The 14,954-nt window shown below is 35.3% G+C and overlaps 3 protein-coding genes across 7 annotated transcripts; 2 read left to right on the forward strand and 1 right to left on the reverse strand.

Annotated features, from left to right (window-relative positions):
* The first annotated feature begins 886 nt into the window (after positions 1–886).
* Positions 887–3,461, forward strand: LOC146902123 (uncharacterized). The gene is made up of 2 exons (XM_085737110.1): positions 887–1,014; positions 1,434–3,461. The coding sequence occupies exon 2, from the start codon at positions 1,434–1,436 to the stop codon at positions 3,459–3,461; it is 2,028 nt and encodes a 675-aa protein (XP_085593236.1). The 5' UTR covers positions 887–1,014.
* Positions 3,462–3,630: 169 nt separating this feature from the next.
* LOC146902124 (uncharacterized) lies at positions 3,631–4,879 on the forward strand. The gene is made up of 2 exons (XM_085737111.1): positions 3,631–4,133; positions 4,300–4,879. The coding sequence occupies exons 1-2, from the start codon at positions 3,631–3,633 to the stop codon at positions 4,856–4,858; spliced, it is 1,062 nt and encodes a 353-aa protein (XP_085593237.1). The 3' UTR covers positions 4,859–4,879.
* A 3,181-nt stretch (positions 4,880–8,060) lies between these two features.
* LOC146902125 (uncharacterized) lies at positions 8,061–10,267 on the reverse strand. 5 transcript variants are annotated; one of them, XM_085734206.1, is made up of 6 exons: positions 10,142–10,267; positions 9,577–9,642; positions 9,210–9,296; positions 8,731–8,777; positions 8,563–8,643; positions 8,061–8,439 (listed from the first exon to the last, which is right to left on the reverse strand). In XM_085734206.1, exons 2-6 carry the CDS (start codon positions 9,578–9,580, stop codon positions 8,368–8,370), a joined length of 291 nt encoding a protein of 96 aa, XP_085590332.1. In that variant the 5' UTR covers positions 9,581–9,642; positions 10,142–10,267; the 3' UTR covers positions 8,061–8,367. The 5 variants fall into 5 exon arrangements, 4 of the variants coding, with proteins under 4 accessions (XP_085590332.1, XP_085590329.1, XP_085590333.1 ...); XR_015022218.1 differs by lacking the exon at positions 9,210–9,296; XM_085734203.1 differs by having other exon boundaries at positions 8,563–8,777.
* Positions 10,268–14,954: the final 4,687 nt, after the last annotated feature.

The raw sequence follows: 14,954 nt of genomic DNA on the forward strand, positions 1-14,954 counted from the left end.
TAATTAACATTGAAACAACCCATATGAATTGATTTAAGTGGCAAGGAAAGCTTAAACTCTTTGTGCAAGTAGGAGACTTGATCCACATCTCTTGTGTATAATGAAAATTTGATAAACTTTGTATCTATAATATGGAAACCAAGAAAAATAACATTTAAATAAATATATTTATATATATTTTGATGAAAGAAGAGTTACATATGTAAAGGAAAACAATACACCTTAATGATGGTTAAAGTGCAGAACGAAAATAATTTTTATTTTATTTTTTGGTCGAATGAAAATCATTTTTAAGTAGATCAGGACGAGTGGAACAGGTTAAGATACTTAGTATGCATAACACATTATGATGGTACGTTGTATTAGGATTTTTCATTCCAGTGCTTACTTTTTGTCCTACATGATGTAGTTATCTTGGTGGGTTGGTCTCTCTTTTAAGAGAGGACGACATGAATGATATCAGTACAAAATTAGACAAATGTTGAGCAAAATTTGTAGATATCATATAACTATATAGTATAAGAATACCAGTAATAATTGGTGTTTATGTAATGTGTAAATTCATGCAATGGGTAACTTTAGGAAAAAGGGTAGTGTAGGTTTGGAGTAATTAATTTTGGTATAACTAATACATTATGGATGAAAATATTGTAAGGGTTTAGAGCAACTTTACATATAAAAAATGGGCTTAATACATGTTTTGGTCCCTTAACTTATTTTCGGATTTCATTTTGGTCCCTTAACTTTAAACTGTGTCAATTTGGTCCCATAACTTTACCTCCGTTTACACTACTGGTCCCTTCTGTTAGTTTTTTACCAAAAACGTTAAGTTTTGCCAGGTAAGCTGTCCACGTAATCAAAACGTTACTTTTCTGAAAAATTAGAGAGAGAAGCAAGAAAACGTAGAGAGAGAAGGAGAACGAAAACCAAGAGTGAGAAGTTGAAGAAATCTGCAAAACGAAGAAGAAAAATCTGGAAAACGAAGAAGATTAACGAAGCAAAGCAAAATTCCAGGTTAGTTTCATCATCTTCTTTGCGAATCTCATGTGTTTCGAAAAAAAAAATTGATTAGGGTTTCGAAAGTCTCTAGGGTTTTGTAGATTTCTATGAATTTTTAACCTTTTTAGGCTAATTTCCTAGTTTTCTTTGCGAATATGAAGTTAAAACAAGTTTTTTTTGTCTGATTTGGAATGCGAAAATTTGGCATGGTTTGCGAATATGAATGTGTTACCTTTTAAGGTGTTGTATGCATATGTTTGGTTTATTTATTGTTTATTCCTTCTCAAAAGTCGAATTTTGTCTGCTTTGTTGGATTTCCATTTGTTAAATTAGGGTTTTATACTGTTGTGTGGTGTGTGGTCCAATTATTTCGAAATTTTGTGCATAAATCTGATTAGGTTTTCTTTCTTTTGTATATTAATGGTAAAAAACAGATGGACCAAATATTTGAGTGTGTGGTCCATCATGCTGGAGATTTTAGTAGCTTTATGGATCCTGATTATGAAGGACCAGTAGAAACACTAGACTGTGAACCAGACTTTTTCTCATACTTTGCTTTGTTATCAACCTTAAAAAGATGTGGGTATGCTAGTCTTAAGTCTCTGTGGTATCATGACCCTGCTATGGAAGATGGGTTTATTCCTTTGAATAATGATAGTGGTTGTAGAAGGATGCAAAGTATTGCACTTCAATATGATAGGGTCCATTTGTATGCTGTCCACCCTATGTCACAACCTGATGTTGTAGCCCTTGACCCATTGATAGAATATCCATGTATGGCCCCACCTGTCCCACCTGTTGTTAATGAAACAAATGAAGGTCCCACTGATGTAGGTCCCACTGCTGAAGATAAAAATGCTGAAAGTGGTGTAAGTGGTCCCAACTGTGGTGTGAATGAAGATGGGCCTGAGTTGGACTTAAATGACTTAGGCCCAATGTTGGATGAGAATGATTTGTTTGGTGAGCATGAGAATAGGCCTGAAGGTGTGAATGAAGATGGGCTAGGTAATGAAGATGGGCAAGGCAATGAAGGTGTTGTTGAAGATGGGGTAGATAATGAAGATGGACTGGGTAATGTGACTCCTGAGAGGGAAGATAGTGCATTAGGGCAACATTTTGGTGACTCAGATGATGAGGTGTGTATAGCAGGAAATCTAGACACTGAGGTAGGTGGGAATGTAGTTAATAAACCAACTGCTACCTTAAATGAAGACCCTGTGTTTAATGACCCAACTGTGAATGTTGAAACTGTTGTTGGTGAGGGATCTGGTGTGAATGAAGCAACTGTTGTTGGTGAGGGATCTGGTGTGAATGAAGCAACTGTTAATGTTGGTGAGGGATCTGGTGTGAATGAAGATAATGGGAATGAAGCAACTGTTCAAGCTGAAACCTTAAGAGGTGAGGGATGTGGTACTGCTAACAAGGGGAAAAAGAAGAAGGGAGAATCTAGTAGGAGGAGAGGAAGAGGAAGACCTAAGAAGAAAACAACTGCAGAGCCTGTGTTTGAAGATGACTTAATTGAACATCTTAGAAGATCTGTTAACAATGAAGGAGAAGTAGGTCAATCAAGTGTTGTGGGAGACAAGGGATTAAGTGATGTGGAAGAATATAACTCTGAGCTGGATACTGGTTCTGATAGTGATGAAGATGGTGTACAGAACCCCAGATTCCCAACTTTCAAGATGCCAGGTAGTATGAAAGACTATAAATGGGAGGCTGGTACTTTATTTTTGACAAAGATTGATTTTCAACATGCTGTTAGAACTTATGTTGTGGAGAATGCTAGGGATTTAAAGTTTAGAAAAAATGATAAAGAGAGAATTATGGTTTATTGCAAAGGTGAAGGCTGTGAATGGGAGATGTTATGTGGTCATATTAAAGGTGAGGAAACATGGCAGTTGAGGAGTGTTAGTGAAGGGGATCATACATGTACTCCAGCATTTAGAGTTAAGTTGATGAACTCTAAATGGTTAGGATCTAAACTACACACAAGGGTTAGGGAGAATAGGGACTTGGAAGTTACTACAATTATGAATAGGGCTCAACAAAAATGGGGTATTGGTGTGAACAGAAGCAAAGCTTATAGGGCAAAGAATTTGGCAGCTGAATTTGTGGAAGGTAGCTTTAGAGATCAATATAGAAGGTTACATGACTATGGCAAAGAATTACTTAGATCCAACCCAGAATCTTTTGTATCCATTACTAGCACCCCTTATGTAGGTACTGAGGCTGACCTAGAGAATCCTAATGCCATATTTTGTCCCCACTTTCAGAGAATGTATGTCTGTTTTAAGGGGTGTAGGGATAGTTTCTTCAATTGCAGACCCATTATTGGTCTTGATGGGTGTTTTCTTAAGACCCCTTATGGTGGAATGTTATTGGCTGCAATTGGCATGGATCCTAATGACCAAATTCTTCCAATTGCATATGCTGTTGTGGAAGGAGAGACTAAAGAATCATGAGAATGGTTTTTGGAGCTTCTCATAGCTGATTTGGGTGGCACCAGACTGTGCAAGACTTATACTATAATAAGTGATCAGCAAAAGGTAAACTAACTATTCATTTTACTTTAATATGTTCAATTACTTGTATTTAATTGCATACAATAATTTTAATTACTGTTTTTTTGAAATGTATTATGTTAAACAGGGACTTTTGCCAGCAATTGATAAATTACTTCCTGGAGTTGATCAGAGGTTTTGTGTCATACACCTCTACAACAACTTTAGGAAGAAATTTCTTGCGAAAAAACTGAAAGAGTTAATGTGGAGGGCTGCAAAGGCTACCTACAGAAATGCATTTGAGAGGGAAATGATGGAAATCAAGAAGATCAATGAGGAAGCTTTTAACTATCTGTGTGAAATTGAACCAAGGCATTGGACTAGAGCAATGTTCAAGGGTGATACACAGTGTGACACACTAGTGAATAACATTTCAGAGGCTTTCAATTATGTTATTGTTGTTCCAAGGTCCAAGCCAATTGTATCTATGTTGGAGGATATCAGTGTGTATGTTATGGAAAGGTGGCAGATCAATAGGGAGAAAATTGCTAAGTATGCTGATGGTGAAGTTCTGCCAAATATCAAGAAAAAGCTAGAAAAGGAATCTTCTTATACCAATAACTGGCAAGTCAGGTATGAATATCTTAATGTAGGCATCTTAATGTAAAAGTATTTTGTTAAAGAATCTTAAGGTATGAATATCTTAAGGTATGAATATCTTTACCAATAATGATAAAGAATCTTAATGTAGGCATCTTGTTAATTGCATAATGTAACCATCTTGTTAATCTTAATGTAGGCAAAGTGGAGATCATGATTTTCAAGTTATACATATGTCAAGCACTGGAGACAGGTATGCTGTCAATTTGTTGGACAAAGTGTGTGATTGCAGGAAATGGCTGTTGACAGGACTACCATGCTGTCATGCCATTTCTTGCATGAAATACAAAAACTACAGGATAGCTGACTATGTGCCATCAATTTTTAAAAAAGAGCAATATGCTGCATGTTATTCCAGCATCATTTTCCCTATCAATGGCCAAGATCTATGGATGAGGACAGACTGCACTGACCTTCAACCACCACCTGTGAAAAGGCAACCAGGGAGACCTAAAAAGAATAGGAGAATGGATGCAAGTGAGCTGATGAGAGATAACTCACAAATGAAGAGAGTTTCTTATGGGATTAAGTGTAGTAGGTGCAGGCAAACTGGACACAACAAGTCAACATGCCCACTACCTCCACCACCACCTCCACCACCATCATCTCAGCCACAAGCTTCTCACCCACAATCATCTGAGGCACACCCTGCACAGGCTTCTGATCCACAAGCTTCTCAGCAACAAGCTTCTCAATAACAAGCTTCTAAGTCACAGGCACACTCAGCTTCTGATCAACAAGCTTCTCAACAACAAGCTTCTCAGACACAAGCATCTCAGACACAAGCTTCTAAGACACAAGCATCTCAACCACCAGCTTCTCAGTCAAAGGCACACCCAGCTCAGACACAATCATCTCAAGCACCAGTTTCTCAGTCAAAGGCACACCCAGCTCAGACACAATCATCTCAAGCACCAGTTCAGAAAAAAATGAGATCACCAAGGAAAAGAAAATATGGGAATGTGTCTGATGTTGCTGCAACTCAACCAACACAAAAGAAAGGAAACAAGGTGTCAAGGAAGGCAGGATCTGCATCTCAGCCTTAGAAGCTTATTAAATAGTCTACTTGGTTAGAAGCTTATTAAGTAGTCTTTTTGGTTAGAAGGTTATTAAGTAGTCTTTTTGGTTAGAAGGTTATTAAGTAGTCTTTTTGGTTAGAAGCTTATTAAGTAGTCTGTTTGAATGTAATATGTGCTATTGACTGATATTAAGCACATTTCACTTTGTTTTGGTGTGCAATGTTCTGCACTTTTTAACTGATAAGTACTTAGTGCTGTAACATTGCTCATAGCTGATGAATTATATGTTGTAATTGCACTTATGAATTTAATGGAATGATGTGCTATTGAGCACTTTTGCATCTTATACAACTCAACATTATGCAACTCTGTTATAGCACATATTAATTGTTCCTGTTATAACACTTTGCAATTCTGTTATACCATTATACAACTCAACTTAATTGTTCCTGATATACCATTATGCAACTCAACATTATATACTTAAAATGAACATCAACAAAGCACAATTCATTCAAACTATTGCATTCATTCTTCATTCATCAAATACATTACATTCATAACAATACCAACTAATTCATTCATCCACTCAAATTACAAAGTTGTTCCTATAATTCAAAATACATCATTGTTCCTAGAATTCAAAATACATCATTGTTCCTATTTCAAATAAAATCCACTCAAAATGTATGTGGTTTTGCAAACTAAAATTGTTCCTAAGACCAACACAATCCCAAAGCATAAAAATCTAAAAATAACGCCATGATCAACCATTTTCTTGTTCTTGATAACTCAATCTTCAACTTGTTTTTCTTTTTCTTCTGTTTTTCAATCTTCAATTTCTGTTTTTCAATCAACAAATCCCTTTCATCCATACCATCATCTTCATCAACTAACTTAAAGTAGCTGCATCCTTTGTCAGTCGAATTCCTGTAATTTCTACAACCCCAGAATTTCTTCCCAAAATTACGATTCAAAGCATCAGTTACAGTTCGAATTACAACTGTTTCTCCACACCTACAATTTGGTACTGCCCTTCTTCTCAAATTAGACCCAACAGATCCAGATGCATATGATTCTTCATGAACCCATTGAGTTTTTAATGTCTGGTTCGACATTTCACCTGAAGGTGTTGTGTGGTTCGAATTTCTGAGGAGAATGAAGAAGAAAAAGAATGGTGGAAGAAGGATAAGGAAGGTCACGAAGGAGAAGGAATGGTGGAACAAGGAGAAGAAAAAAAAACCCTAACTTTCACCAATCTTTCCCCTTTTGTATTGCTGACGTGGAGAGCATACATGGCAAAACTTAACGTTTTTGGTAAAAAACTAATAGAAGGGACCAGTAGTGTAAACGGAGGTAAAGTTATGGGACCAAATTGACACAGTTTAAAGTTAAGGGACCAAAATGAAATCCGAAAATAAGTTAAGGGACCAAAGCATGTATTAAGCCTAAAAAATGTCTAGAGACTGAATATCTACTATAAAAGAAAAAGAGAGACATAGGTCAATCATGATTGAGATGGAATGCTTTGGCCACAATGTACTCTTTTTTACTGTTATTTTTACATTTAGACCATCTTAAACTATGATTATTAAAATTTGTACTTTCATGTGTGTTTTTTTGTTTACTCTTAAACTCTTATGATAAATTTAAAACAGTTTAAGATATAAATTATTTTATAATTATTTAATTGAAAAAAAAATTGCTCGGGTCTAAGATTGATAACAACAAACATGCAGAATCATTCACTGGCTAGCCAACAACATAAGTTACGCATAACATAAACCACTAACACACATGATTCAAACTTATAATTGAAAAGTACTCAAGTAACTGCTGCCAAATATTAAAAACTACTCTTACTGCTCTACCCACTTGTTTCATCAACTCATGTAGCCACTTCACTATCAAATATCAGCCTCCAACATAAATCAGAATGATCTTGCTCGACAAATCTCTCCTCAAGATCCTGTGGGTTTGGAAATTGATATTAAAGAATTGAAATATGGACATAAACTAAAGTTGTATCAAAAGTAATGCAAAAGGCCTCGTAAACTTTGTTGAGATTTCCAGAAGAACTTGCCTCAGGATATAGGTTGTCAAAAGAAGGGTTAATCTTCCAATAGTACAACAAATCAGAAGGACCTCCCCTGAAATAGCTCATCTGTGGGTTTGGAAATTGATATTAAAGAATTGAAATATGCACAGAAACTTGTGAAATTTGTATCAAAAGCAATGCTAAAGGCCTAATTAATTTTCTAAAAACTATTATTCGTAATTTATACGTATTATCGCAATAAAAATATATTATAAACGGGGTGGTTTTTTCACTTCCAATTATATTTGTAACAAAATTTGACTATGGGAATATTATTTTGTTGGTGTTATTAAAAAAATATGTATATTATTGTTATATTGTTGTTTTCATTAAAAAAGATAAGTATAATTATTTTGTTCGGGTCAATTAAACAACGACTTCATTCCTTCACTCCTTTTATGATAAGTGTAATTTGTTTTTTTTTTTTTGACAAAATGATAAGTGTAATTTGTTATAATATAAAAGTGTAAAATAACTACTATATATATACCAGTAAGTATAATCAAAATAATTTTAATTGAAATTTTATTGAAAATATTGTTTGTAATTTATACGCATTAAAGCAATAAAAAGAGCAAACAGACGAACAATGTGCTCGTCTAACCGCTAGTAATAATAATGATGAATGTAAACATTTCTTTCCAAAAAACCAAACGAATTTATTTGAGATGAAAACTTTTTAAAGATTCAAGCGCTGGTGTGTTGCATATAAAACAATGGAGGTTGGTTGTGTAAAATGGTTGTTGAGCAAATCGACAGTGATACGGTGCAAGATTGGAATAATTGGGATGCAAATCATAATCTAGTTTATATCACAGAAGATTAATAATAACAAACATGCAGAAAGTACAGTTTTACACACCATAGAGAGCATGGCATAACATGACCCTAGTACACACATGATTCCAACCTATAATTGAATGTACTCAAGTAACTGCTGCTATATTATAATAACATAACTACTCTTATTGGTCTTCTTTCTCTTCTTCTCGGTCATGCCATTCTTCTTCGTACTTGTTTCATCAGCTCATGAGTTCATATCAGTAGCCACTTCATTATCGATATTAACCACCAACTCTTCCTTCTCATGTTAAGCCTTCTTGCACACGTTGTCGCTGGGTTGAATTAACATATCAGAAGGATGATGCTGGACAAATCTCTCCTGTGGGTTTGGAAATTGATATTAAAGAATTGAAATATGCACAGAAACTAAATTTGTGAAACTTGTATCGAAAGCAATGCAAAAGGCTTCGTAAACTTTTTTGAGATTTCCAGAAGAACTTGCCTCGTCATTTACGATGTCAAAAGAAGGGTTAATCTTCCAATAGTACAATAAATCAGAAGGACCTCCCCTGAAATAGCCCATCTGTGCAGAAACTAAAATTGTGAAACTTGTATCTAAAGCAATGCTAAAGGCCTCATTAACTTTGTTGAGATTTCCAGATGAACTTGCCTTAAGATAATGTTTATCACGACGAGAGTAAGGCTTCAAAAGATGCTCTGTTTAACGTTTCAAAAAAATGAGTGAAAGGGTGAGTTTATTTTAATACGGTTGAAAGTTAAAAGAAAAAAAATGAGGCACAACAGCCAAAAACAAAATAGAAGACAACATAGATAATAACAGAGAATGAAATGGGCTGAATTTACCAAGTATGGCAACAATACCAAGATAAACATAACCAACTTATGTGCATATTAACACTCAGTCAAGAGCTTGCATTGTATTTTAATAAAAAACAAAAGCAGAAAATGTTGTGTCTTCACATGGTTTTTAAAGTCAAAATTATATCAGATGGATGAAGTGCATGTTAACCCCAAACCAATTTCACTGCAAAGAACATATGAATACAACATCACAACATTGACTAAAACCAATTAATTTAACTGAGAAGACCATATGAATACAACATTACAACATTGAGTAAAACTTACTTTCTCCTTTTTTGTTCTTAGCAAGAAAAAATGGCTTCTTAGCAACTTCATTTTTGTTGTTGTTTGAGAGACACTCCATAGCAAATTCTGTTAAATGTTTAGATCAAATAAGATTACTTTAAAGTTAAAGAAGGGAAAAAAGACAAGGCACGACAGCCGAACAGCCACAGACAAAATAGAAGACAAACATAGAAAATGATAGAGAATGAATTTCCAAAGTATGGCAACAATAGCAAGATAAACATAACCATATTAACATTCAATCAAGAGCTTGCATTTTAATCAAATAGGAAAGCAGAATGAATTGTGTCTTCACATGGTTCTAAACTCAAACTCTAAAACATGGCAAATGGATGATTTGAGTTACCCATTTGCGCTTGTGTGATTTGACTGCGGCTGGAAACGCTCCTTCAAATTCCAACAGAGACCACAACTAATACAAAAAAACAACCAACAAATCTAATTTAGCAGTAGCAGCGATTCAAAGGTTTGAAACCCTAATCCCAAAAAAAAATCAGAACAGATTGAACTCTAACTAGACACTCAATTTCACAGAATCTCTAAAAAACAAAAACAAAAACAAAAATCCCAATTAAACCAGAATTAGAAACGTGATCGGAAAGATGTGAGTGAATATGGGCAACTTAGAGTCAAAAACCTGACAGGTATAGTATATATATATATATATATATATATATATATATATATATATATATATATATATATATATATAATTTTACAAAATAGGTTACTTAACCTTAACCTAGCCCAATTAAGATTCATTGGCCCATGCTTTTAAATAAATAAATAAATAAATTTTGTTATCTTTCTTTCATTACACATTGCTTCAGAATTCATATAAGAACCCCAATTTCAACTTCATCTATTTCTCATTCCCAAAATCAATTCCTAGCTTTGAATTGAAAACTCACCTTACTGGAAGATTGAGAACAAGAATTGAAGATTGCATTGCATGCAACAAGGAGTTTGGAACAGAGCTTTCGTACTGTACGTGTGTGAGAGAGAGAGATGAGGAGAGGAAAATTAAGATATTTTTTTTTCATGTTAGTTTGTTCCGTTTATATGGCTACGATGAATTACTACATTGCCCCTTTTCTAATTCTCATCTTACTTAATCGATTTTCTAATCTATTTCCAACAGTACCCTTACTAACAGTTACTTTAGTTCACCCATGTACATCCTGTGACAACTGAAACAAAAATATGAGATTTACTTTTCCCATCCCATGCTTTCCTCGCGCGTCCTTTTTTTTTCTTCTTCCATTTTTACCCTTTGTCCGGATTTCGTTTTCCGGACCGCATTGTTAAGGATTTCCAGACTTATTCGGATTTTAAACTACGGAATAGTTTTTTTACAGAACTTTTACAATTTTAAGCTTTGAAATTCGTAAAATAAATGCAAATAAACATATAAAACATAAATAAAAAGACAGAAAGATAAAAACAACTCATTTTATTAATATATGAACAACACATTACAATAATGTTGAAGTTTTTTAAGCTTATTACATCCTAAAACTATTTCTAATCCTATCTTATTACATAAGCTATACCAGTGGCTCTAACCACTGGTGGAGCGGAAAGAGGGTGGGAGGAAAGAAGATGGTGGGAAGAAGAAACCAATGATGTCTGGCGGGACATACCAGTAGTTTTGGTGTTGGAGGGAGACAGAGGGGGCACAGGGGCCTCTAGGGAACAAGAGACCATGATGGTCAATATGACACCCAGACAAACCAACCTCACGCCCAGACTGACCCCTTCCCTATTGACCGATCATATGACCCCTGATGAATTTCCAAAGAGGCCTCTTTCTATGAAAGGCCAACGATGGAAACACATCGTTGTAGAGGAGAAGAGGAGAAAGAAGAAGGTGTGAATTTTTTTAAGGAAATGAAGTCTATTTATAGGGAGGGGGGTGAAAAGAATGTGGGAAATGCATTAAAACCGGTCAAAAAACGTGTTTTTCAACTTGACCACCGCACACAACGTTTGAAAAACGTTATCTTTGTGGTGCAGACCACCTGCCAAAAGCTTCTGGTACAGTCCGGAAAATATAATTCGGAATACACATATATTTCGGACTTTATATTCGGAGAGATACGATCATGGCGTGAACCAAAGGAAAACTTGGGACTTTGTGTATGGTGATGCTTGGTTCGGATTTTAAAATTCGGATTTCTTTAGCATTGGTATCTTTTGTGTGTCCCACATTGCACCGACAATTTTCGTGGTCCACAACGCCCAGATACCTCTATTAATAGGGGTCCCTGTTTTCATTACAAGTAAACTACAACGCCCAGATACCTCTGCAACATGGAATTCTCTGGCTTTGATCCGAACACCAAGCTAGCGGCAGTGTACTACAACGGTGGAACACCACCCCATCTGTTTAGGATTCGCAACGATGTCACCCTCTTCGGGCTGAAGGATGAGCTGGATCAAATCAACCGTCAACTCAACCGCATAGACACGAGGAGGGTGGTCGGTGTCGAATATCGATGTCCATTGTCCGACTCAGCCGGATCTCTTCGCTTCAGCTGGAAGAAACTCACAAACGACGACGACGTGAGAACCATGTTCTCTGTCAAAGATATTCATTTAATCGATAAAATAACCAAAGATATGCTTTTCGGATTATGAAATCCGGGTTCACCTAGGGCATAAGTGTGTTTTGGAAAACGAAATCCGGAATACGTCAGCATAAGATTCTTTTGTGTGATCCACATTGCACCAAGAGTTTATGTGGTCCACAACATGCAAGGACCTCTATAAATACACCCTCTCCGGTTTTGATCTTCAATACCAGCAAAACACACAAACACACCAAAGAAAACCATGCAAATTTTTGTCATCAAGCTGAGGATCTTTCTCATGCTGTTTTAAATATATAGATCTCTATATAACGGCATGATGAAGATCCTCAGCATGCTGTCAAAAATATATAGATAGTCCTTGATGCCTCCTTGATAGATAGATAACTCAAAAATATCAAGCGGTTTCTATGAGTTAGATCTTGCTGCCTGCCAGATGAATATGTCATTTGGCAAAGCAGCAGGATCTAACTCAAATAAATCCTCTTGAAAACACCTTGCCTTTCTTCATTGTGTTGCAGATCTAACTCCAAAGAAGAGGTTCTTATGAACTCGATCATGTCGGCCTGCCGATCGTAACATGTCAGTTGGCAGGCCGGCAGGATCGAGTTCAAAAGCTCCTCTTCGAACACATTCCCAAAAGATTCATCATTTATGTTATTATGGTTTTTTTTACTTTGTATTTGTCTTATGTTGCTTCTTTTTATGTTATGTACCGTTGTTCTATTTTTTTCCAAGCCATTCGCCAAGAAATGCTCGAAATAAAAGGGTCTGATGCAGTTCGGACTATAAGATCCGGAACATCTACATGAAATCCAGATTTTATATTCCGGAACACCTCAGTAAAATTTTGGTCGGTGCCGTCTCACCAAAGGTTTGGCCGGTTAGTAGAGTTTTAACGCATTTTTTTGGACGGTTTTGAATTAAAAACACATTTTCCTTGACTTCCAAATGACCTAGGACTTGTTTTAGTCTATAAAAAGACTTGGATCTTCAATATTTTCCTTCATTCTTCTTCACCTACTTTCTTACATTTTCTACAATTTTTTTTAAGTTTTTTAGGTAGCCTTTAGGAGTGTTTGTGGTGCATGGTCATTGTTGACCGCTCATACGACCCCTGCAATTGCATTGCAGCTTATGCGGGGGTCGTATAACGGTCAACAGTGTAACGCCCTCCTTTTATTTAATTATTTTTATTAAGTTAGAATCTATTTATATGAGGTGTTGGTATTTTATTATGTGGCATTATTCTATTATTTATTAGAATATGAGAATTATTAGTGTAAGTAGAATGGAGGTTAGAATAGAAAGAAGAATAAGTTATTGGGCCTAAATAGATTTAGGAAGAGTGATTAGTATTATAAATAAGGAAGCTTAGATTAGAAAGAGTTTTGACGTTAAACCGCTTTTTGGAGAAAGAGGAGAAAGAGGAGAACTCAGAGAGAGAACCCTATGAACGAAGAACGCTGCTTTTGATTCCAGAAAAACAATCTAAGGTAAGGGTGAGACTATCTTTCACTAATATTAAGTTTGTAGATCATTAGATTGCATCTAACATGTTGATGAGTTTTGTAAGATTATGAGAATTAGGGTTTGAGTGAGAATTGATGATTAGGTGATGAAAAACCGTTGAATTGATGTAAGGGTTGTATGATCATATGGGTAGTGAAAGGCTCTTGTTTTTCTTCCTTGTTTCCATGCTCTTGTGATAAGTTCATGTTAAATTCGTGCTCCCAATTTGTTGTTGTGCTATCGAGTATATTATTATCCCTTTTTATTCCAATTTAATTGTTTTCCGTTAATTGTATCCGTCCTGTTGCTGCAATTCCAATTGGGAATTGTTGTTATTGCTAGCTGCTCTTACTACATATATAGTCCCTCGTGTTGTGTGGCTGTTTGATTTAGTCTCCATTGCTTGAAATTCACATTGTGCCACGCCAATTCTCTTTTAGTGGGTATCACGGTTTAAAAACTATTATGCCAATTTAGTAACTTTGGTTTTCGATTTAAGCAAGAATCAAATTACTCTAGTGTATTTGCCTATTTATTTATTTATTTATTTCTTGATTATGACAATGTAATAAGTTGTGAATTAAAACCAAGTGCTATGTGGACCTGATACAATTTTCTGAGTTCTAAAGGCTCTAGCTGCATAATGCTATTTCTGAGCTAAAATCATAATCACCTTTCATATTGTTGAATTCAATTTTGATATATTTTGAATTAACCGAGAACAACATATTCGTCCATGGTAATTTACTTTGACATGAGTTTTGATTAGTTAGATAAATTGACCATGATAATTGTATATTTGTTAAAGATGAATTATTGATGATTCCTTTTACGATGTGTTAAAGATGTGCTATTTGAAGATGTGTGATTTAAGGATGTGCTATATAAATATGTGCTATTTTAAGATGTGTGCTTTTAAGATGTGATATTTGACATTGTGTAATTGATGAGCTATTTATCAAAGAGTAATTGATGAATTATTTGATTAAGTGTAATTTGTGATTGATTTGATAATGAGAAACTGATGTGTTATTTAAAGATGTGTTATATAATGAAGTGCTATTTGGAAGATGTGTGATTTAAATATGTGTTATTTATGATGTTTATGTTGATGCGATGTTTAAGATGTTGATGTTTATCATTTGATACTGTTAAGTTATGATGCTGATATGATGTGACTTTATAAGTGTTGCATATGTTGTTGTTGATCTTATTTAAGATGTAAATGTCGGTCTAAGTCAAAGAGTTTGTTAAGTCGTCGAGTCGTTATGAAGTCATCAAGTTGTTAAGATGTCATGTTGTCAAGATGTTAAGATATCATAGATGTTCATGAAGTTTCTAAGACGTAAGATGTTGAGTCCATGCATACTCATTTAAAGATGAGGGCTCAAGCCCTGGAGCTTTTGCTCAACCACGACGATGGAGCTTTTGCTCAACTACGACGATGGAGCTTTTGCTCAACCAGAGACGAGGGCTCATGCCCTATGAGCTTTTGCTCAATAGCGACGAGGGCTTATGCCCTAGGAGTATATTTATGCTCATAAGCGACGAGGGCTTATGCCCTAGATTGGTACCACATGCATTTGCATTTTCATGATGATTCAAGATGGTTTAAGACGTT

This window comes from Medicago sativa, chromosome 8, assembly GCF_051527215.1.
Source record: "Medicago sativa cultivar Bolivia chromosome 8, Bolivia_mono, whole genome shotgun sequence".
NCBI lineage: Eukaryota > Viridiplantae > Streptophyta > Magnoliopsida > Fabales > Fabaceae > Medicago > Medicago sativa.